The sequence below is a fragment of the Staurois parvus genome, unplaced genomic scaffold (assembly GCF_062004578.1).
Source record: "Staurois parvus isolate SC_StPar_1 unplaced genomic scaffold, SC_StPar_1.0 ptg000015l, whole genome shotgun sequence".
NCBI lineage: Eukaryota > Metazoa > Chordata > Amphibia > Anura > Ranidae > Staurois > Staurois parvus.
This window is the reverse complement of record NW_028317811.1, coordinates 2,316,491-2,339,639: the sequence shown is the minus strand read 5'-3', so window position 1 is coordinate 2,339,639 and position 23,149 is coordinate 2,316,491. Positions and strand designations below refer to the sequence as shown.

Below are 23,149 nucleotides of genomic sequence, written 5' to 3'. Positions count from 1 at the left end.
ACCTCTGTTTTTAACGTAAACTGTTAGAAGATTTGCTGCAGGCTTTCTGGTAAGCTGAGCTGGGAATTTTTCTTTGTTGTTGTTTGACATGTGTCGCCCTTCCATGTGCTCCTTGCTGCAAAGGCCAGTTATAGGTTGGGGCAGATGCCATATGTTTGTAGTGTTTACACTGCCCACATGTTACCATCTGATTGTACAGTCTTTTTTAAAGTGTAGTTCCAGCCCAGACAAAACTTTTCTAGTTTTCCATTGAGTAGGGATGGATCAGGAACTCCTTTCGGGTTTTTTTTTTACTGAAATGCATGGTTCCATTAGATCAGTTTACTCGCACTAAGCCCCCATTCTCACTGTGAAGAGCAATGTGAAGCATTATGCATATGTGCATTTTTTTTCACATTGTAGTGCTTTGTGCAAAGGAAAGCTCAGTCATGAGAATGTTCAGATCTGAGCAGAATGTAAAGCTGGCTGCACTCCTTTTCGGTGTATTTTTTAAAATCAATTATCCAAGACATTTTGATTATGTACCATTTAGCATAACAATCAGATTGTGACGCGTGTAGCTGGTTTCACGTAGAATATGACTTCAGTGTTGGAAGGAGATGTTGCATTCTTACAGAGCAGACATAAAAGCCCTAAATAGATAGCTGCAGACCTATCTATCTATCTATCTATCTATCTATCTATCTATCTATGTATCTATCTCAAGATAGCTCTAGTATTTGGATACTAATGTAACTATTAGCCATAGCAAATGCTATCCGTACAGCTTTCTCATTAAGCTTAATGTTTTTCTTTTTTCTAATAATAGATGTCCCAGTAAAACAAGTTAAGAGAATCAACAGCTGCCACTGAAAATAGACTGACTGCCACAACCTCAATACAAACTATTAAACAGGAAATTTATCACAATAGGCATGGTAAAATATTATTGTAAGCTTAAAAACCTAGAACAATGCATTAAAAAAGTAAGGTACAAGTTATAAGCAGTGGCATTGTCATGTAGATATTAAACGTGGCATTATAAACCAGTTTTTATGGCTATACAGGCTCATTCACTTATGGATTCTTAAAGGATAAGTGTACTTCCAAACAATTCTTTTCCAAGCACTGGATATACAATCAACATATACCCAAACCCCAAAACAAAAACATAACATATTGCAGGTACCGAAAAATACATGTTGATCCAGATAGAAATTCTATTTCCTTGTAACTTCTTGTGCACTAAACTGAAATATCAAACATTATCAGCTTTTCAGCTATTTTCTGTGAACTTCACTATCCCTCCTCCTTAGATTATATAGACAAGGGAAGGGCGAGGTGTTTCTGGTGCAAATCAGGAAAAGTGAAACCGCTGCTCCTCTATAGACACAGTGTAGTGAGTGAGCATGGTCACTGTAGGAGCAGACTGTTACTGGCAGGAGTGAAAATAAAAGAAAAAAAAACCTTAAAAAATGAATCTAATGCTGCCACCACATCTTCGGACTGGTTTATAGTGGGGCAATTTCTGGCAGCAGTAAAGCAACTTGTTCAGCAAAAGTCATGAAGATAGGAAGGATAGAATTTTCAACATGCAACATACTTCTGAATTTGTTGGAGACCTGGTCCCCCTACTGTGCAGTGTGGTTTTACCCACTGGCTACTACCTCAGGAGTTACGTATGTCCCATTGGGTAGAACCACAGCATATAATCTGGAACCAGGTGTGTGTCTGACATTGATGATACTGAGAGTGGCTTTGTTCTGCAATACAGTTAAGAATCAAGGAACAAGTACTTTTTTTTTGCACGTTGCCTTCTTTTTTTATTTATCAAATCAATGATAGAGTTGCTTTAAAGGCTAGGTTCATCTTTTTTTTCTAAAGCACAGGCTTCCATAGGTACCAATATACCATTAATGTTCCTCTGGAGAAGACCTCAGCTCAGCCTATGCTTTCTTCTATAGAAAACTCCTCAATGTCTTCCTAGTATCCGTCATGCAGGACGCCAGAGCCATTAGTAGAGTGAGGAAGTTCTTCATCAGTTGACCTCAGTAAAACACACCCTTCTCCTGCCCTCCTCCTCCAGGAAATTGCTCCTGACCACTTCTTCACTAGCTTAATTCAGCTCAGTGCTGCAGTGCTTAAGTCATGGTTCAGAAAGGTAAGGCAGTGCATGATGGGATATGATATTTCCTGAATGGTCGCATAATTCTACAACCAGGGCTCCAAATGCATCTTTTGAAATGTTGAAAAGAGAAGGTGCAGATTAAAGGCTGCCATGGACTAAGTAAGCAAGAGAAAAGCACATGGCTTGGCCAGAAAAGACATTATGACATGTTATTTGTTATGAAATGTAAATTTATGCTTGAAAAGGTGAACTTAGCCTTTAAGCATCTTACAAATCTGCAACATGGATATTTGAAAGGCTTGTTTAAACAAACCCTTTACCATAAAACATACGTTCAATAAATACATTGTTTATCCCATAGAAATATATTTTTATATGTGAATTGACTGATCAATTGTCCAATTAAAAGTTTTCAGTCACATATCAAATGCATAAACAAGTATTAACAATTCAGAAAGCTTGCTCCAGAAATATATGTGAACTTTATCGCTTTTGTTACAAAACATCTAGCCATTCATCTATGAGTTCATCATGAAAAGCAACACAATTATTAAAACTTTCACAAAAAAATGTGTGTAGGTGTGTTTTTTTTCTTGGAAATATCTGCTCCTTTGAATCAGCAAAAGAAGTTTGAGGGAAATATGACTTAAAAAGAAATTGTCTCTTTTCCACTGTTTCAGGACATTTCAAATATCCAGCAGTTTTATATTGTTTAAGGTGAAACTGTGCCTGGATCATGCACATTAAAGTGTTTATATATTCTAAAAAAGCAGCTAAAGAGCATATGAAAAATGTTATTGGCATGATAAGGAGTACACAAGTTATGTCATAAAATATACATTTTATTACATATGCTTCAAAAAGACTAACATGCATAATTGCATATTGTGCTTTTTTGTATAGTTACCACTGCAGTAATCTTCATGAGTCCTGAAGAAGCTTAAATGAGAAACGCATTGACCCGTGAGGAATGATTGGATTTCAACATTAGGTAAATTAACCTCTTAAGTGTATTACTGTATATGTTTCGATACCATGCAGTTGGCTTTAATAATGCACAGCAAAAACACAATTGTTTTGTTACGTATATGGATTTTATATTACATAATTTTTTTTAAGCATTTGTCATAAAATATATATTTTATGACATGACTTGAGTACTCCTTGTCATGACAGTAAAGTTTGGCATTCATTCTTTAGTTGCTTTATGTACAATTCAGATGTGGCAGTGAGTGTTATTATATTACTATATTTAAAAAAAACTGTAAAAACACCTTACAATGAGCCTTTATTCATCTTTGCATCTATAAGCACTGTGGAGCAATTACAATCTTTCTCAAAGTTCACAACACAGGCAGTGATATCTTTTTTCTCTTAGAACAGACATTGGCAAGCAGCTAATCCTCTAATGTAAACAAAAAGCAGGTGTTTCCAAGCTGAAACCTTAGTTTGGTATCTTTGTTGTAATCTTTGAGGATCTTTGAGAATGAATGACTTCACATTGGCTAGAGAGGCCAATAATGGCTTGTTTTAAAGATCTTTTACTGCTTGTTTATAATATAAATCTAGTCTGCTGTCCATAGCCTGGGTACAGGTGCACTTTAAGAATCTGGTGACAAGTTATTTTTGCTTTGGTTTTCAGGTCTGCACAGTGTCCAAGATAAGAGGATCCCAGTCCCTCTGCTAGTTTCATTTGTTTTATATTATATAGAATGCAACAGAAGACGTTGGGTGGCCCAAAGTTGGCTGGGAACACTCAGCTTGGAGATTTTGCTGCTGAAGTCCCAAAGATAAGACAGTGAGTTTCTCCCTCTAACACTCTACAATTAACTGAACTAATAATGTGTTATTTAGTAACAAGTTTTGTTTACCTGTATTCCAATGGATAGGTTTTTCCTGAACTGATTCTTTTTTCTGTCGTCTGCAGCGATGGTGGAAACAGTTGATGTAGAGTTTACGGTCATGGTGTTGTCCATGTGTTGGCTGGCCGGGCCATGGATCTGAGCATTGGCAGCTTCAATAGCAGCAGTAAGTGCTTTCATACTGTCCAGGCTCTCAGTGGAATTACTGAGCCCTGACTGACTAATCATGTCCCCCCTTTGTCCATGTCCATCCATATAGGCATCTTGGGCAGATTCTGTACTACTTTGAGCTGTGATGGAGATGAAAGGTTTTGTTGTTGTCCTGGGTGGTACCGGAGGAGGTGTCTTTTTATATGTTGTGATGCATGAAGATACTGAAAAGAGAAAAAACAAAAATATTTAATAAACACCTATTGATTCTGTTTTGAATTAGATTTTTGTTGTACAAAAAATATCAACAGATTGCCTGGTGTTCCTGTAATGAAGAGACATGTGGATGTAGCACAGATACTAGTAATGGAGAAAGAGTTTGTAGGACAAAGGTGAACTTGGGACATGTTTAGGTTTTATTGTGCTGACTCACATTTGAAAAAACAATGCAGATACGTATAACAGTCTATCAACTGTGTATTTGGAAAAATTTTATAATATGTATGGCATAAAATTCTAACTCAGTTTCCAACAACATTGTTGACCAAGAGCCATCTGCAAATATTCACTATCTGCCAGTTGATATGCTGCACCCTGGATTGATCCTAACTAGCGTATAACCTTTAAATTGTGCTGTAGGAAAATGTTGGTTAAACACAAAATGACCATCTGTATCTATTGTACAACAGTGCACTGCTCCCCAGATAAAGTATCACAACACAACATTCCACAACACTATGCATTTTAAGGGTATATCTCCCTCTTTCTCAATCCTTTCAAGGCTTGAGAAAGAGGGAGACACCCTGGAAATGCATTGCCTGTACTGTTTTGGACTCACAGTTGCACACAGTCTGCACTCCCTGTCCATCTAGGTGCAATCAGGAGACTGAGAATACTGCCAGATGTGTCATCCATGGAGCAGATCTTTCTACAGGAGTGGCAACTGCCAGAACTTACTTCAGTCCCACCACTGGCCATGGCATGTTGGCTTATATTGTACTGTCCTATGCTGGCCTGTTGTGCATTGTTGCAGGCTGGTCAAATTTGAGTTGCCATCCTTGTTTTGTACAATAAGTGCTATATTTTTTACATGATGTGTGTACTTTTCTCTTTTCTTCTCATTACTTTTAACATATGGATACCCTCCATTGAGCTGTAGCAGCAAGATCAAGTGTGGCTTTGACGAGATTCACCCTTCTATTCCCTTGGTTTGTATTGGTGACCATTGTAACTGAGAAAGAAAGTGAGGGGAAGTGCAAAATGTTAAAGTTGTCCCCTGAACAAGATGTAAATGGTCACTTGTTCCAGGGAGAACTGTCTAAGAATTGCATTTTCCTCACTTTGGTAGATTTCCACTAACTTCTTGTCGTGCCTCTGAGACAGGAAATAAAGGGAAATGTCCCCAGCGGTACAGAGATTAAAAAAAAAAAAACCTGGCAGGGGCTTTACCCTTTCATACCCAATCTAAAACTTAAAAAAGTTCCAAGGACCTCTTTTCTGTGTTAGAGGCAGTTTATGATTTGACTCAGAACTAGTTTAGAAAGGACTATTTGTTCCAATATATATGTGGAGACAGAAAGTCACTCACTCTAGCTCTGCCTTTTCTCTTCGCAGACAGTAGTGCTCCAGTGTCAGTATGAGTTGTATTTTCATCTGATTACAGGCGATAAGTTAAATCTAATGTAAGGATAATTTTTTTTAGCAAAGTTAAAACTTTGTCTAACTATTCTTTGCTATATTTAAATAAAGTAAATTGAATTTTTACTTCTTTGTTTGCCTGCTTGTTATAGGCCTTTATGACATTGTAGCCCAGGGGCGGACTGACAACTCATGGGGCCCCCAGGCAATAGGGGATCATGGGGCCCCTGTGTCCTTGCCCACACCCAAAAAAGCCTGTGAAAAAGGTACCAGGGGCATCTCATGGGGCCCCCTACTGACCCCGGGCCCTCAGGCAGTGCCCGGGTGCTCGAATGGTCAGGCCGCCCCTGCAGTAGCCACAATATAATGTTCCATGTACAGTCATTCTTATAGAAAGGAGAGCAACTCAAGAAATTGAACTACAGTATGCATATAAAACAAAAAGCCCCTAAATGCATAGACACACTTTTTTTCTATCAGAAACATACATGCTGTTGCTGTCAATTCCAGTTACAAATGACTAGAATCATAAAAGGGACAACACATCTTTCATGGTTCTTAAATTTGAACATCTCCATTAAAAGAAAAATGCTGAATGGAAGTATGTTTGCTCACATTTTACCATTGTGTTAAAACCTACTGCCAGAAGAGCCATCAATTAAATCAACAACTCTGGTCATATTTCCAGTATTCCGGCAAAGTGGAAGCCAAATTCAAATAAACATCTAAATGGCTCATACGGAGAACAAAAAAGAACTATGTTCACAAGACTCTGCATGCCAAGTGTCTTGTAGGTTGTACACACAGAAATAACACAGGGCATTCAAATATAAAAATACACTCACACTGTGATATTGGATAATATACTCCCTGTGTCCTACAAAAGGGAAGCTATCACCTAAAAAGAACACTGCAACATTCAATAAGTTATTCAGAATGTTTAGATTGAGTCTTTCAGTACCTGGATTCATGTCACAAGCAGAGATGAGTACATTTTATAAAACCTGCTACACTGGTAATATGCCACATTTGTTTCCTTTTTTACATCTTTAATTGGTAAAATAAAGGTCTAAATGAACATATGAGACTGCAATAGTGATAGGCGTTGGATTACAGAATCGCCATTGGTTTCCACTGAAGGTCAGAGAGTACACACGATGAGAATACCGGACGAATGATCGTCTGTTTTTTTTTTTTGCATGCTAGTCATTAGAGATGAGCGAAGAAATGAAAAATTCGATTCGACTGATTCGGCGAATTCGTGGACAATATTCGATTCGAGTCGAATAAATTCGCTGTGAATTTAACTTAAAAAAGGGTGTTTCTAGGCTTCAGAGAGACTTAATATTAGTGCAGAACACTGTACCTTTAATTTAAATGCCCTTGGAGTCTGCTGGGGAAGAGAAATAATACTGTCACTCAGTATGACATGCAGATGAGTGCCGTCGATCTTAGAATCACCGCACACTTCACTCATTTGGCCAGTCACGGGGCCAAAACCAGTGTTTGGAGCCACAGTGTGGCGGTGGAGGCAGCAGCAATAGGAGGCCATACAGCAACCTATGACAAAATGGAAACCAGCAGGAGTGTGAGGAGACCTGAAAGTGGCACATGGCAGAGTGGGAGCAATGGGAGGCGGTACAGGGACCCAGGTCACACTGTGGGCCCAGCAGCAGCGTGACCAGGCGGTACGGGGGTCCATGGCAGATTTGGGGCCTGGCAGCACCTATGGGAGGCCTGTAATCTGCCAGCACCCTATGACAAAATGGAACCCTGGGCTGGGGCAGGCAGAACCGCCGTATCTTTATCACGGTTTTCCCAGGCCACCGAATGGCGACGCTGCATATGCTGACGCAACGCTGTAGTCCCAACATGGGCCCCCTGGCCACGCTTGACTTTCTGGCCACATAGTCGACATACGGCTACGTTTACTTCCTCGGGCGGCTTGACGAAAAATTGCCACACCGCAGAGTAGGAAACTTTGCCTCCTCTACTCCTCACTGGCTGACTGCTACTTCCTCCGTGCACACCGGCACCACTACTGGCCGTGGTGGTAGGCTGCAGTGGAGCTGGTGCTCTACTCCGTGGCCGTTTGCCTCCACTGACACTGCTGCGACCCTGCTGCCTCCTGGCAGCAGCAATGGGAGGCCGTACAGGGACCCATGAGAAACTCTGGACTTGGCAGCAGCATGAGGAGGCGGTATATAGGGGCCCATGGCAGATTAGGGGCCTGGCAGCAGCTATGGGAGGCCCGTAATCTGCCAGCACCCTATGTCAAAAAATTCAACACACCAGCAGTGTGAAGAGACCTGAATGTGGCACATGGCAGAGTGTGGCGATGGAAACAGCAGCAATGGGAGGCCGTACAGGGACCCATGAGAGACTCTGGACTTGGCAGCAGCATGAGGAGGCGGTATATAGGGGCCCATGGCAGATTAGGGGCCTGGCAGTAGCTATGGGAGGCCCGTAATCTGCCAGCACCCTATGTCAAAAAATTCAACACAACAGCAGTGTGTGAGGAGACCTGAAAGTGGCACATGGCAGAGTGTGGCGATGGAGACAGCAGCAATGGGAGGCCGTACAGGGACCCATGAGAGACTCTGGACTTGGCAGCAGCATGAGGAGGCGGTATATAGGGGCCCATGGCAGATTAGGGGCCTGGCAGCAGCTATGGGAGGCCCGTAATCTGCCAGCACCCTATGTCAAAAAATTCAACACACCAGCAGTGTGAAGAGACCTGAATGTGGCACATGGCAGAGTGTGGCGATGGAAACAGCAGCAATGGGAGGCCGTACAGGGACCCATGAGAGACTCTGGACTTGGCAGCAGCATGAGGAGGCGGTATATAGGGGCCCATGGCAGATTAGGGGCCTGGCAGCAGCTATGGGAGGCCCGTAATCTGCCAGCACCCTATGTCAAAAAATTCAACACAACAGCAGTGTGTGAGGAGACCTGAAAGTGGCACATGGCAGAGTGTGGCGATGGAGACAGCAGCAATGGGAGGCCGTACAGGGACCCATGAGAGACTCTGGACTTGGCAGCAGCATGAGGAGGCGGTATATAGGGGCCCATGGCAGATTAGGGGCCTGGCAGCAGCTATGGGAAGCCCGTAATCTGCCAGCACCCTATGTCAAAAAATTGAAAATACAAGCAGTGTGAAGAGACCTGAATGTGGCACATGGCAGAGTGTGGCGATGGAGACAGCAGCAATGGGAGGCCGTACAGGGACCCGTGAGAGACTCTGGACTTGGCAGCAGCATGAGGAGGCGGTATATAGGGGCCCATGGCAGATTAGGGGCCTGGCAGCAGCTATGGGAGGCCCGTAATCTGCCAGCACCCTATGTCAAAAAATTCAACACAACAGCAGTGTGTGAGGAGACCTGAAAGTGGCACATGGCAGAGTGTGGCGATGGAGACAGCAGCAATGGGAGGCCGTACAGGGACCCATGAGAGACTCTGGACTTGGCAGCAGCATGAGGAGGTGGTATATAGGGGCCCATGGCAGATTAGGGGCCTGGCAGCAGCTATGGGAGGCCCGTAATCTGCCAGCACCCTATGTCAAAAAATTGAAAACACAAGCAGTGTGAAGAGACCTGAATGTGGCACATGGCAGAGTGTGGCGATGGAGACAGCAGCAATGGGAGGCCGTACAGGGACCCATGAGAGACTCTGGACTTGGCAGCAGCATGAGGAGGCGGTATATAGGGGCCCATGGCAGATTAGGGGCCTGGCAGCAGCTATGGGAGGCCCGTAATCTGCCAGCACCCTATGTCAAAAAATTGAAAACACAAGCAGTGTGAAGAGACCTGAATGTGGCACATGGCAGAGTGTGGCGATGGAGACAGCAGCAATGGGAGGCCGTACAGGGACCCATGAGAGACTCTGGACTTGGCAGCAGCATGAGGAGGTGGTATATAGGGGCCCATGGCAGATTAGGGGCCTGGCAGCAGCTATGGGAGGCCCGTAATCTGCCAGCACCCTATGTCAAAAAATTGAAAACACAAGCAGTGTGAAGAGACCTGAATGTGGCACATGGCAGAGTGTGGCGATGGAGACAGCAGCAATGGGAGGCCGTACAGGGACCCATGAGAGACTCTGGACTTGGCAGCAGCATGAGGAGGCGGTATATAGGGGCCCATGGCAGATTAGGGGCCTGGCAGCAGCTATGGGAGGCCCGTAATCTGCCAGCACCCTATGTCAAAAAATTGAAAACACAAGCAGTGTGAAGAGACCTGAATGTGGCACATGGCAGAGTGTGGCGATGGAGACAGCAGCAATGGGAGGCCGTACAGGGACCCATGAGAGACTCTGGACTTGGCAGCAGCATGAGGAGGTGGTATATAGGGGCCCATGGCAGATTAGGGGCCTGGCAGCAGCTATGGGAGGCCCGTAATCTGCCAGCACCCTATGTCAAAAAATTCAACACAACAGCAGTGTGTGAGGAGACCTGAAAGTGGCACATGGCAGAGTGTGGCGATGGAGACAGCAGCAATGGGAGGCCGTACAGGGACCCATGAGAGACTCTGGACTTGGCAGCAGCATGAGGAGGTGGTATATAGGGGCCCATGGCAGATTAGGGGCCTGGCAGCAGCTATGGGAGGCCCGTAATCTGCCAGCACCCTATGTCAAAAAATTGAAAACACAAGCAGTGTGAAGAGACCTGAATGTGGCACATGGCAGAGTGTGGCGATGGAGACAGCAGCAATGGGAGGCCGTACAGGGACCCATGAGAGACTCTGGACTTGGCAGCAGCATGAGGAGGCGGTATATAGGGGCCCATGGCAGATTAGGGGCCTGGCAGCAGCTATGGGAGGCCCGTAATCTGCCAGCACCCTATGTCAAAAAATTGAAAACACAAGCAGTGTGAAGAGACCTGAATGTGGCACATGGCAGAGTGTGGCGATGGAGACAGCAGCAATGGGAGGCCGTACAGGGACCCATGAGAGACTCTGGACTTGGCAGCAGCATGAGGAGGTGGTATATAGGGGCCCATGGCAGATTAGGGGCCTGGCAGCAGCTATGGGAGGCCCGTAATCTGCCAGCACCCTATGTCAAAAAATTGAAAACACAAGCAGTGTGAAGAGACCTGAATGTGGCACATGGCAGAGTGTGGCGATGGAGACAGCAGCAATGGGAGGCCGTACAGGGACCCATGAGAGACTCTGGACTTGGCAGCAGCATGAGGAGGCGGTATATAGGGGCCCATGGCAGATTAGGGGCCTGGCAGCAGCTATGGGAGGCCCGTAATCTGCCAGCACCCTATGTCAAAAAATTGAAAACACAAGCAGTGTGAAGAGACCTGAATGTGGCACATGGCAGAGTGTGGCGATGGAGACAGCAGCAATGGGAGGCCGTACAGGGACCCATGAGAGACTCTGGACTTGGCAGCAGCATGAGGAGGTGGTATATAGGGGCCCATGGCAGATTAGGGGCCTGGCAGCAGCTATGGGAGGCCCGTAATCTGCCAGCACCCTATGTCAAAAAATTGAAAACACAAGCAGTGTGAAGAGACCTGAATGTGGCACATGGCAGAGTGTGGCGATGGAGACAGCAGCAATGGGAGGCCGTACAGGGACCCATGAGAGACTCTGGACTTGGCAGCAGCATGAGGAGGTGGTATATAGGGGCCCATGGCAGATTAGGGGCCTGGCAGCAGCTATGGGAGGCCCGTAATCTGCCAGCACCCTATGTCAAAAAATTGAAAACACAAGCAGTGTGAAGAGACCTGAATGTGGCACATGGCAGAGTGTGGCGATGGAGACAGCAGCAATGGGAGGCCGTACAGGGACCCATGAGAGACTCTGGACTTGGCAGCAGCATGAGGAGGCGGTATATAGGGGCCCATGGCAGATTAGGGGCCTGGCAGCAGCTATGGGAGGCCCGTAATCTGCCAGCACCCTATGTCAAAAAATTCAACACAACAGCAGTGTGTGAGGAGACCTGAAAGTGGCACATGGCAGAGTGTGGCGATGGAGACAGCAGCAATGGGAGGCCGTACAGGGACCCATGAGAGACTCTGGACTTGGCAGCAGCATGAGGAGGCGGTATATAGGGGCCCATGGCAGATTAGGGGCCTGGCAGCAGCTATGGGAAGCCCGTAATCTGCCAGCACCCTATGTCAAAAAATTGAAAATACAAGCAGTGTGAAGAGACCTGAATGTGGCACATGGCAGAGTGTGGCGATGGAGACAGCAGCAATGGGAGGCCGTACAGGGACCCATGAGAGACTCTGGACTTGGCAGCAGCATGAGGAGGCGGTATATAGGGGCCCATGGCAGATTAGGGGCCTGGCAGCAGCTATGGGAGGCCCGTAATCTGCCAGTACCCTATGTCAAAAAATTGAAAACACAAGCAGTGTGAAGAGACCTGAATGTGGCACATGGCAGAGTGTGGCGATGGAGACAGCAGCAATGGGAGGCCGTACAGGGACCCATGAGAGACTCTGGACTTGGCAGCAGCATGAGGAGGTGGTATATAGGGGCCCATGGCAGATTAGGGGCCTGGCAGCAGCTATGGGAGGCCCGTAATCTGCCAGCACCCTATGTCAAAAAATTCAACACAACAGCAGTGTGTAAGGAGACCTGAAAGTGGCACATGGCAGAGTGTGGCGATGGAGACAGCAGCAATGGGAGGCCGTACAGGGACCCATGAGAGACTCTGGACTTGGCAGCAGCATGAGGAGGTGGTATATAGGGGCCCATGGCAGATTAGGGGCCTGGCAGCAGCTATGGGAGGCCCGTAATCTGCCAGCACCCTATGTCAAAAAATTGAAAACACAAGCAGTGTGAAGAGACCTGAATGTGGCACATGGCAGAGTGTGGCGATGGAGACAGCAGCAATGGGAGGCCGTACAGGGACCCATGAGAGACTCTGGACTTGGCAGCAGCATGAGGAGGCGGTATATAGGGGCCCATGGCAGATTAGGGGCCTGGCAGCAGCTATGGGAGGCCCGTAATCTGCCAGCACCCTATGTCAAAAAATTCAACACAACAGCAGTGTGTGAGGAGACCTGAAAGTGGCACATGGCAGAGTGTGGCGATGGAGACAGCAGCAATGGGAGGCCGTACAGGGACCCATGAGAGACTCTGGACTTGGCAGCAGCATGAGGAGGCGGTATATAGGGGCCCATGGCAGATTAGGGGCCTGGCAGCAGCTATGGGAGGCCCGTAATCTGCCAGCACCCTATGTCAAAAAATTGAAAACACAAGCAGTGTGAAGAGACCTGAATGTGGCACATGGCAGAGTGTGGCGATGGAGACAGCAGCAATGGGAGGCCGTACAGGGACCCATGAGAGACTCTGGACTTGGCAGCAGCATGAGGAGGCGGTATATAGGGGCCTATGGCAGATTAGGGGCCTGGCAGCAGCTATAGGAGGCCCGTAATCTGCCAGCACCCTATGTCAAAAAATTCAACACACCAGCAGTGTGTGAGGAGACCTGAAAGTGGCACATGTTTGAGGCATGATTCATGGCGGATTTAGTCAGTTGTGTCAGGAACTGGTGGTTTGAAATCCAGACTAATCCACGCCTGATTCATTTTCACAAACGTGAGTCTCTCCACACTTTGGGTGGACAGTCGTGTCCTCCGCGGAGTTACAATACCTCCTGCCGCACTAAACACGCGCTCCGATGCCACGCTACTGGCCGGGCATGACAGCCTTTCAAGGGCAAATTCAGCTAGTTGGGGCCAAAGGTCAAGTTTCGTTGCCCAGTAGTCAAGGGGATTGTCTACCTCGGTTGGCAGGGTGCTGTCCAAGTAGGCCCAAGCCTGTTGTTTGAGCTCCTGCTCCAGGTCCACCTGATGCTGCTGCTGCTGCTGCGGCTGGTTAGTAGTTTCCTCACTGCGCTGGTGAAGAAAGCTACTCATCATCGACTGCAGACTGAGGCAGCCGCTGCTGGTGGAGCTGCCACTGCTCCTACCACCCCACCCCTCCCCTGCTGCCATGGCAGCGGAACGCGAGCGCACAGGGCCCACAGTGTCTGAGGATGGACGTTGGCGCACAAAGGCAGAGACCAACTGACTACATAGGTGGTTTTTATAGTACGTAATTTTGGCCTCCCTCTCAGCAGGTGTGAAAAAGGCCACCATTCTGGACCAGTAGCGAGGGTCCAACAAGGTGGACAGCCAAAAGTCATCCCTCTGTCTGATGGTTATTATTCGGCTGTCGCTACGCAAGCAACCGAGCATGCTATGGGCCATTTGTGCCAAGGAATGCGAGGGACTCCCTGCCTCCATCTCCACAGCATACTGCCACGGTGCGTCTGGGTCCTCTGTCTCCTCCTCCTCCTCCTCCTCTACCAGATGCTCCTGCTCCTCCACTCCTGTCCGCGGAGTGGAAAAACCACCCATTTCACTCAATAATTCCTGAGCACAAATGTCCTCCTCTACCTCCTCCTCTTCTTCCTGTCCTGCCCCCACAGGGGTCATGTGGCGTTGAGATCTGTGCGCCACGTCTACCGCACCCTGACCAGCCATTGTTAACAGCATTTGTTCCAGGACGTGCAACAGAGGAATGACGTCGTTCATCCCATAGTCCTGCCGACTCACGAATAGCGTGGCCTCCTCAAAGGGCCTGAGCAAGCGGCAGGTGTCACGCATGAGCTGCCAATGGCTGACATCTAAGTTACACAGGGGAGTACCTTTATCCGCTTGTAACATAAGGAAATCGGTGATGGCCTTTCGCTGCTCGTAAAAGGCGGTCTAACATGTGTAGGGTTGAATTCCACCTTGTTGCAACGTCGCAGATCAGGCGATGCTGTGGAATTCCGTTCTGCCGCTGCAGCTCAATGAGGGTGTTCTTTGCGGTGTAGGAATGGCTGAAATGCATGCACAGTTTACGTGACATTTTAAGGATGTCTTGCAGTGGGATGGTGGATTTTAGGAACCGCTTGACAACCAGATTGAACACGTGAGCCATGCATGGCGCATGGCACAACCTTCCTTGACGCAGAGCAGACACCATGTTCTTTCCGTTGTCGGTCAACATGGTTCCGATTTTAAGTTTGCGCGGAGACAGCCATCTGTCGATTTCTCTGTTCATTACACTCAGCAGTTCCTCCCCTGTGTGACTACGTTCGCCAAGGCATACCAGGTGCAGCACAGCGTGACACCGTTGCGCCCTGCACATTTGATATGCCGGTCGGGTAATGGGACTTGGCACGGGGGTGGCGGCTGAGGACACGGCGGAAAAAGAGGTGGTAGAGGCGGACATGTTTGCTGGACCAAGGACGTGCAAACGTGGAGGCAAAAGCGTCGTGACCTGTCCAAGTTGCTGGTGCGGCTGTGCCGGCACCACGTTCACCCAGTGGGCCGTAAATGACATGTACTGTCCCTGACCGTAGTTACAGCTCCACACGTCGGCGCTGCCGTGCACTTTGGCAGAGACCGACATGCTCAAAGACTGGCCCACCATCTCTTCTACATGTGAATGCAGGGCTGGCACTGCCTTTTGGGCAAAGAAATGACGGCTTGGCACTCTCCACCGCGGCGCGGCACAAGCCATCATTTCTCGGAAAGGTGCTGAGTCCACCAGTTGGAAAGGGAGGGACTGCAGCACCAGCAACTTGGACAGGAGGACGTTCAGCTTTTGCACCGTCGGGTGCGTGCTCGCAAACTGTTGTCTCTTGGAAACGGATTCCAAGAAAGACTGTTGACGGAATCCGAGAAGAGGAGTAGCAGGAGAAGGAGCATCTGAACGAGCGGAAGATGCCAACGAGCGACAACTCCCCTCAGCAGAGGTGTTGGAGCCTTGACTGGCTGATAGAGGGTGATTGACGACGTCGGGTGACGGAGCAAGTAACGAAGCGGGTGATGGAGCGGGGGCTGGGGCAGGCAGAACCGCCGTATCTTTATCACAGTTTTCCCAGGCCAACGAATGGTGACGCTGCATATGCTGACGCAACGCTGTAGTCCCAACATGGGCCCCCTGGCCACGCTTGCATTTCTGGCCACATAGTCGACATACGGCTACATTTACTTCCTCGGGCGGCTTGACGAAAAATTGCCACACCACCGAGTAGGAAACTTTGCCCCCGCTACTCCTCACTGGCTGACTGCTACTTCCTCCGTGCGCACCGGCACCACTACTGGCCGTGGTGGTAGGCTGCAGTGGAGCTGGTGCTCTACTCCGTGGCCGTTTGGCTCCACTGACACTGATGCGACCCTGCTGCCTCCTGGGCAACCCACCGACTGTTTCGCTCGCTGCCAAGCTGGCACCCTCTTCTCCTGATGATGCGGAAGAAATTGCCTGATGACGACGAGGCAGCCAAGTGCGATCAACCTCCTCATCATCAGGTACGGTCTCCGCCTCACTACTAGCCCCCTCGGCTGCGTCTGGGTCAGGAGACAGACCTGTCTCTAGACCGGCTACAGAGCCACTCTCCTCGCCAGTACTTCTTCGCCTGGCTGCTGAAAAGGCCGATGTCTCCCCCCGTTCCTGACCGCCCTCTGTTAGCTCTTCCTCACTGTACAGTGGGGCTGAGCCCACAGCATGCGATACTTCGCTTGGTAAGGGAACAGCAAAGGACAGGGGCAGGTAGAGGACATGTGATTTCAGTGGGCTTGCTCCCGGGCCATGCCAACTAACGGTTGTGTCTGACGTACCCACCGACCGTTGGCTGTAGGTGTCAGAGGTGACCTGGGAAGAGGAAGACGACCGAGCCAACCAATCAATGACGGCAGGGTTGTCGGTGGAGACACGACCGCTGGATGACACCGGGAGCACTGGCCTCTGGCTGCGAATAGTGCTGCCTCGACCCCTTCCTCTGCTGCCACGTCTGCTCGCTCCTAAAAAATTGCCTCCTCTGCCACTCCTCTGCATGTTGTCTGACATACTCTTTAATTCAACGATTATGTGTCCCTGAGTAACAATTCTCTGGCACTCAGTAACAATTCTGTCTGTCCCTGAGTAAAAATTCTGTGGCCCTAAGTAAAGTTTCTGTGGCCCTGAGTAACAATTCTCTAGCACTCAGTAACAATTCTGTCTGTCCCTGAGTAACAATTCTCTGGCACTCAGTAACAATTCTGTCTGTCCCTGAGTAAAAATTCTGTGGCCCTAAGTAAAGTTTCTGTGGCCCTGAGTAACAATTCTCTGGCACTCAGTAACAATTCTGTCTGTCCCTGAGTAAAAATTCTGTGGCCCTAAGTAAAGTTTCTGTGGCCCTGAGTAACAATTCTCTGGTACTCCGTAACAATTCTGTCTGTCCCTGAGTAACAATTCTCTGGCACTCAGTAACAATTCTGTCTGTCCCTGAGTAACAATTCTCTGGCACTCAGTAACAATTCTGTCTGTCCCTGAGTAAAAATTCTGTGGCCCTAAGTAAAGTTTCTGTGGCCCTGAGTAACAATTCTCTGGCACTCAGTAACAATTCTGTCTGTCCCTGAGTAACAATTCTCTGGCACTCAGTAACAATTCTGTCTGTCCCTGAGTAAAAATTCTGTGGCCCTAAGTAAAGTTTCTGTGGCCCTGAGTAACAATTCTCTGGCACTCAGTAACAATTCTGTCTGTCCCTGAGTAAAAATTCTGTGGCCCTAAGTAAAGTTTCTGTGGCCCTGAGTAACAATTCTCTGGCACTCCGTAACAATTCTGTCTGTCCCTGAGTAACAATTCTCTGGCACTCAGTAACAATTCTGTCTGTCCCTGAGTAACAATTCTCTGGCACTCAGTAACAATTCTGTCTGTCCCTGAGTAAAAATTCTGTGGCCCTAAGTAAAGTTTCTGTGGCCCTGAGTAACAATTCTCTGGCACTCAGTAACAATTCTGTCTGTCCCTGAGTAACAATTCTCTGGCACTCAGTAACAATTCTGTCTGTCCCTGAGTAAAAATTCTGTGGCCCTAATTAAAGTTTCTGTGGCCCTGAGTAACAATTCTCTGGCACTCCGTAACAATTCTGTCTGTCCCTGAGTAACAATTCTCTGGCACTCAGTAACAATTCTGTCTGTCCCTGAGTAACAATTCTCTGGCACTCAGTAACAATTCTGTCTGTCCCTGAGTAAAAATTCTGTGGCCCTAAGTAAAGTTTCTGTGGCCCTGAGTAACAATTCTCTGGCACTCAGTAACAATTCTGTCTGTCCCTGAGTAAAAATTCTGTGGCCCTAAGTAAAGTTTCTGTGGCCCTGAGTAAAAATTCTCTGGCACTCCGTAACAATTCTGTCTGTCCCTGAGTAACAATTCTCTGGCACTCAGTAACAATTCTGTCTGTCCCTGAGTAACAATTCTCTGGCACTCAGTAACAATTCTGTCTGTCCCTGAGTAAAAATTCTGTGGCCCTAAGTAAAGTTTCTGTGGCCCTGAGTAACAATTCTCTGGCACTCAGTAACAATTCTGTCTGTCCCTGAGTAACAATTCTCTGGCACTCAGTAACAATTCTGTCTGTCCCTGAGTAAAAATTCTGTGGCCCTAATTAAAGTTTCTGTGGCCCTGAGTAACAATTCTCTGGCACTCCGTAACAATTCTGTCTGTCCCTGAGTAAAAATTCTGTGGCCCTAAGTAAAGTTTCTGTGGCCCTGAGTAACAATTCTCTGGCACTCAGTAACAATTCTGTCTGTCCCTGAGTAACAATTCTCTGGCACTCAGTAACAATTCTGTCTGTCCCTGAGTAACAATTCTCTGGCACTCAGTAACAATTCTGTCTGTCCCTGAGTAACAATTCTCTGGCACTCAGTAACAATTCTGTCTGTCCCTGAGTAACAATTCTCTGGCCCTAATTAAAGTTTCTGTGGCCCTAAGTAACAATTCTCTGGCACTCCGTAACAATTCTGTCTGTCCCTGAGTAACAATTCTCTGGCACTCAGTAACAATTCTGTCTGTCCCTGAGTAAAAATTCTGTGGCCCTAAGTAAAGTTTCTGTGGCCCTGAGTAACAATTCTCTGGCACTCCGTAACAATTCTGTCTGTCCCTGAGTATGAATTCTGTGGCCCTAACTAGCGTTTCTTTGTCCCTAAGTAACAGTTCTGTGGCCCTGAGTAACAATTCTGTGTCTGTGCGAGTAACAATTCTGTGGCCCTAAGTAACAGTTCTGTGGCCCTCAGTAACAGTTCTGTGTCTGTGCGAGTAACAATTCTGTGTCTGTGCGAGTAACAATTCTGTGGCCCTAAGTAAAGTTTCTGTGGCCCTCAGTAACAGTTCTGTGTCTGTGCGAGTAACAATTCTGTGTCTGTGCGAGTAACAATTCTGTGGCCCTAAGTAAAGTTTCTGTGGCCCTAAGTAACAATTCTCTGGCACTCAGTAACAATTCTGTCTGTCCCTGAGTAACAATTCTCTGGCACTCAGTAACAATTCTGTCTGTCCCTGAGTAAAAATTCTGTGGCCCTAAGTAAAGTTTCTGTGGCCCTGAGTAACAATTCTCTGGCACTCCGTAACAATTCTGTCTGTCCCTGAGTAACAATTCTCTGGCACTCAGTAACAATTCTGTCTGTCCCTGAGTAAAAATTCTGTGGCCCTAAGTAAAGTTTCTGTGGCCCTGAGTAACAATTCTCTGGCACTCCGTAACAATTCTGTCTGTCCCTGAGTATGAATTCTGTGGCCCTAACTAGCGTTTCTTTGTCCCTAAGTAACAGTTCTGTGGCCCTGAGTAACAATTCTGTGTCTGTGCGAGTAACAATTCTGTGGCCCTAAGTAACAGTTCTGTGGCCCTCAGTAACAGTTCTGTGTCTGTGCGAGTAACAATTCTGTGTCTGTGCGAGTAACAATTCTGTGGCCCTAAGTAACAGTTCTGTGGCCTTCAGTAACAATTCTGTGTCTGTGCGAGTAACAATTCTGTGTCTGTGCGAGTAACAATTCTGTGGCCCTAAGTAAAGTTTCTGTGGCCCTAAGTAACAATTCTCTGGCACTCAGTAACAATTCTGTCTGTTCCTGAGTAACAATTCTCTGGCACTCAGTAACAATTCTGTCTGTCCCTGAGTAAAAATTCTGTGGCCCTAAGTAAAGTTTCTGGGGCCCTGAGTAACAATTCTCTGGCACTCAGTAACAATTCTGTCTGTCCCTGAGTAACAATTCTCTGGCACTCAGTAACAATTCTGTCTGTCCCTGAGTAAAAATTCTGTGGCCCTAAGTAAAGTTTCTGTGGCCCTGAGTAACAATTCTCTGGCACTCAGTAACAATTCTGTCTGTCCCTGAGTAACAATTCTCTGGCACTCAGTAACAATTCTGTCTGTCCCTGAGTAACAATTCTCTGGCACTCAGTAACAATTCTGTCTGTCCCTGAGTAACAATTCTCTGGCACTCAGTAACAATTCTGTCTGTCCCTGAGTAACAATTCTCTGGCCCTAATTAAAGTTTCTGTGGCCCTAAGTAACAATTCTCTGGCACTCCGTAACAATTCTGTCTGTCCCTGAGTAACAATTCTCTGGCACTCAGTAACAATTCTGTCTGTCCCTGAGTAAAAATTCTGTGGCCCTAAGTAAAGTTTCTGTGGCCCTGAGTAACAATTCTCTGGCACTCCGTAACAATTCTGTCTGTCCCTGAGTATGAATTCTGTGGCCCTAACTAGCGTTTCTTTGTCCCTAAGTAACAGTTCTGTGGCCCTGAGTAACAATTCTGTGTCTGTGCGAGTAACAATTCTGTGGCCCTAAGTAACAGTTCTGTGGCCCTCAGTAACAGTTCTGTGTCTGTGCGAGTAACAATTCTGTGTCTGTGCGAGTAACAATTCTGTGGCCCTAAGTAAAGTTTCTGTGGCCCTCAGTAACAGTTCTGTGTCTGTGCGAGTAACAATTCTGTGTCTGTGCGAGTAACAATTCTGTGGCCCTAAGTAAAGTTTCTGTGGCCCTAAGTAACAATTCTCTGGCACTCAGTAACAATTCTGTCTGTCCCTGAGTAACAATTCTCTGGCACTCAGTAACAATTCTGTCTGTCCCTGAGTAAAAATTCTGTGGCCCTAAGTAAAGTTTCTGTGGCCCTGAGTAACAATTCTCTGGCACTCCGTAACAATTCTGTCTGTCCCTGAGTAACAATTCTCTGGCACTCAGTAACAATTCTGTCTGTCCCTGAGTAAAAATTCTGTGGCCCTAAGTAAAGTTTCTGTGGCCCTGAGTAACAATTCTCTGGCACTCCGTAACAATTCTGTCTGTCCCTGAGTATGAATTCTGTGGCCCTAACTAGCGTTTCTTTGTCCCTAAGTAACAGTTCTGTGGCCCTGAGTAACAATTCTGTGTCTGTGCGAGTAACAATTCTGTGGCCCTAAGTAACAGTTCTGTGGCCCTCAGTAACAGTTCTGTGTCTGTGCGAGTAACAATTCTGTGTCTGTGCGAGTAACAATTCTGTGGCCCTAAGTAACAGTTCTGTGGCCTTCAGTAACAATTCTGTGTCTGTGCGAGTAACAATTCTGTGTCTGTGCGAGTAACAATTCTGTGGCCCTAAGTAAAGTTTCTGTGGCCCTAAGTAACAATTCTCTGGCACTCAGTAACAATTCTGTCTGTTCCTGAGTAACAATTCTCTGGCACTCAGTAACAATTCTGTCTGTCCCTGAGTAAAAATTCTGTGGCCCTAAGTAAAGTTTCTGGGGCCCTGAGTAACAATTCTCTGGCACTCAGTAACAATTCTGTCTGTCCCTGAGTAACAATTCTCTGGCACTCAGTAACAATTCTGTCTGTCCCTGAGTAAAAATTCTGTGGCCCTAAGTAAAGTTTCTGTGGCCCTAAGTAACAATTCTCTGGCACTCAGTAACAATTCTGTCTGTCCCTGAGTAACAATTCTCTGGCACTCAGTAACAATTCTGTCTGTCCCTGAGTAAAAATTCTGTGGCCCTAATTAAAGTTTCTGTGGCCCTAAGTAACAATTCTCTGGCACTCAGTAACAATTCTGTCTGTCCCTGAGTAACAATTCTCTGGCACTCAGTAACAATTCTGTCTGTCCCTGAGTAAAAATTCTGTGGCCCTAATAACGTTTCTGTGGCCCTAAGTAACAATTCTCTGGCACTGAGTAACAATTCTGTCTGTCCCTGAGTATGAATTCTGTGGCCCTAACTAGCGTTTCTTTGTCCCTAAATAACGATTCTGTGGCCCTCATTAACAAGTCTGTGTCCCTGAGTAATGGTTCTCTGTCCCTAAGTAACTTTTCTCTGTCCCCAATTATCGTTTCTGTGGCCCTAACTCTGTCCCTGTCCCTAGTACAGAGCGGTCTGCCTCTGTTCAATAACTGCAGGCAAATGAAGAATTCCAAAATGGCCGCTATTTATAGCTCGACCATTACACAGTGCTGGCTGGCTGGCTGCTGATTGGCTGATGCGATCACATGTAGTTGAGGAATGCATTATGGGTCAGCGCGCCTTGTCTGCGCGCCTTCCCAGACATCCCCGCTCCGTCGCCGCACATGTCAGCCGCCATTTTCTGAAAAATTTCGATTCGCGCGTCCGAATTAGGCTATTTTTCGGATTCGGCACGAATCGAAATTTTTCCGATATTCGACTCGAATTCCACTTCGGATACTTCGATTCGCTCATCTCTACTAGTCATATTGAAAGTGAAGAGGTTACTAAATGTACGAAAACTCTTGTACGTCAGAATAAAATTTTGAAAGTTATGTAATGTAGTGTGTTTGTATTGTATTTTTGGACTAAAACTGTACTGATTAAATGAAAATCGTACAATCTGGTGTTGTACGAGAACATTTTTCGTGCTTGTCCCTTCAAATAATTTCAGAAGAATGCTGTGTACTAACGATCAGATTATCATACGATCGTTTCGAAAGTGGCTTTTTTTTGCACGAATTTCTGATTGTGTATACTAGGCTCAAAGAACCTAGGCCAAGTTTTACAAGATTAGTGCAGGCTACAGACGTGCTAGAGTGGTGGCAATGGGGTCAAAGGACTCATTTATTCATTCACCATTTTTGGGTGAATTTAGAATTGGTGTTACTGGCCGTATCTACAGATACTAGTCTACTATTACCTAGTCACAATGTACTATTCTCAAGGTGTAGCCATCTTAAATGATACCCAACTCTACACACTCTCCTTTAGTACCGTACATGTATATAAACAGTAAGAAAACAACTAGTTATCCACTGCTGACTTGTAATAGCAGCACTAAAGTGATAGTAGTGGTTATTTTTTTTTGCTTAAAATAATGGCGACAATATTGCACAGAACTGTTGCTTACCTCCTCTTTCGCAGTCCCCCACTGTCCGTTCCTTCTTCTTCCGCGTGCCCCCTCAGCAAGCTGGCTGCTAAAGGGGCACCCATGCACGTGCATGCTCCTGAGCCTGGCCACACCCCCGCTCCCTCCTCACAGAATTTGACTGACAGTAGCAGGAGCCTATGATTCTCAGTGCTGCCTCTGTCTACCTGAGAAATAGAGGAGCGGTGCTGCAGACGGGACAGCTCTGGAGCTTTTACAGGAGCCAGGTAAGTGTTTAGGGGCGGGGTGTGTACAGTAAGTGAGGTTTTTTTTTACCTT

At 46.8% G+C, this 23,149-nt stretch overlaps 1 protein-coding gene across 4 annotated transcripts in view; it reads right to left on the bottom strand.

Moving 5' to 3' along the window:
• The window catches only part of DLGAP1 (DLG associated protein 1), a 774,858-nt gene that overhangs the window by 112,668 nt on the left and 639,041 nt on the right, over window positions 1-23,149 (bottom strand). For all 4 annotated transcript variants that reach the window (XM_089678097.1, XM_089678117.1, XM_089678128.1 and 1 more), the window contains one exon: window positions 3,979-4,343. In XM_089678097.1, coding sequence (XP_089534223.1) covers window positions 3,979-4,343 — 365 coding nt within the window. The remainder of the gene's footprint in view (window positions 1-3,978; window positions 4,344-23,149) is intronic.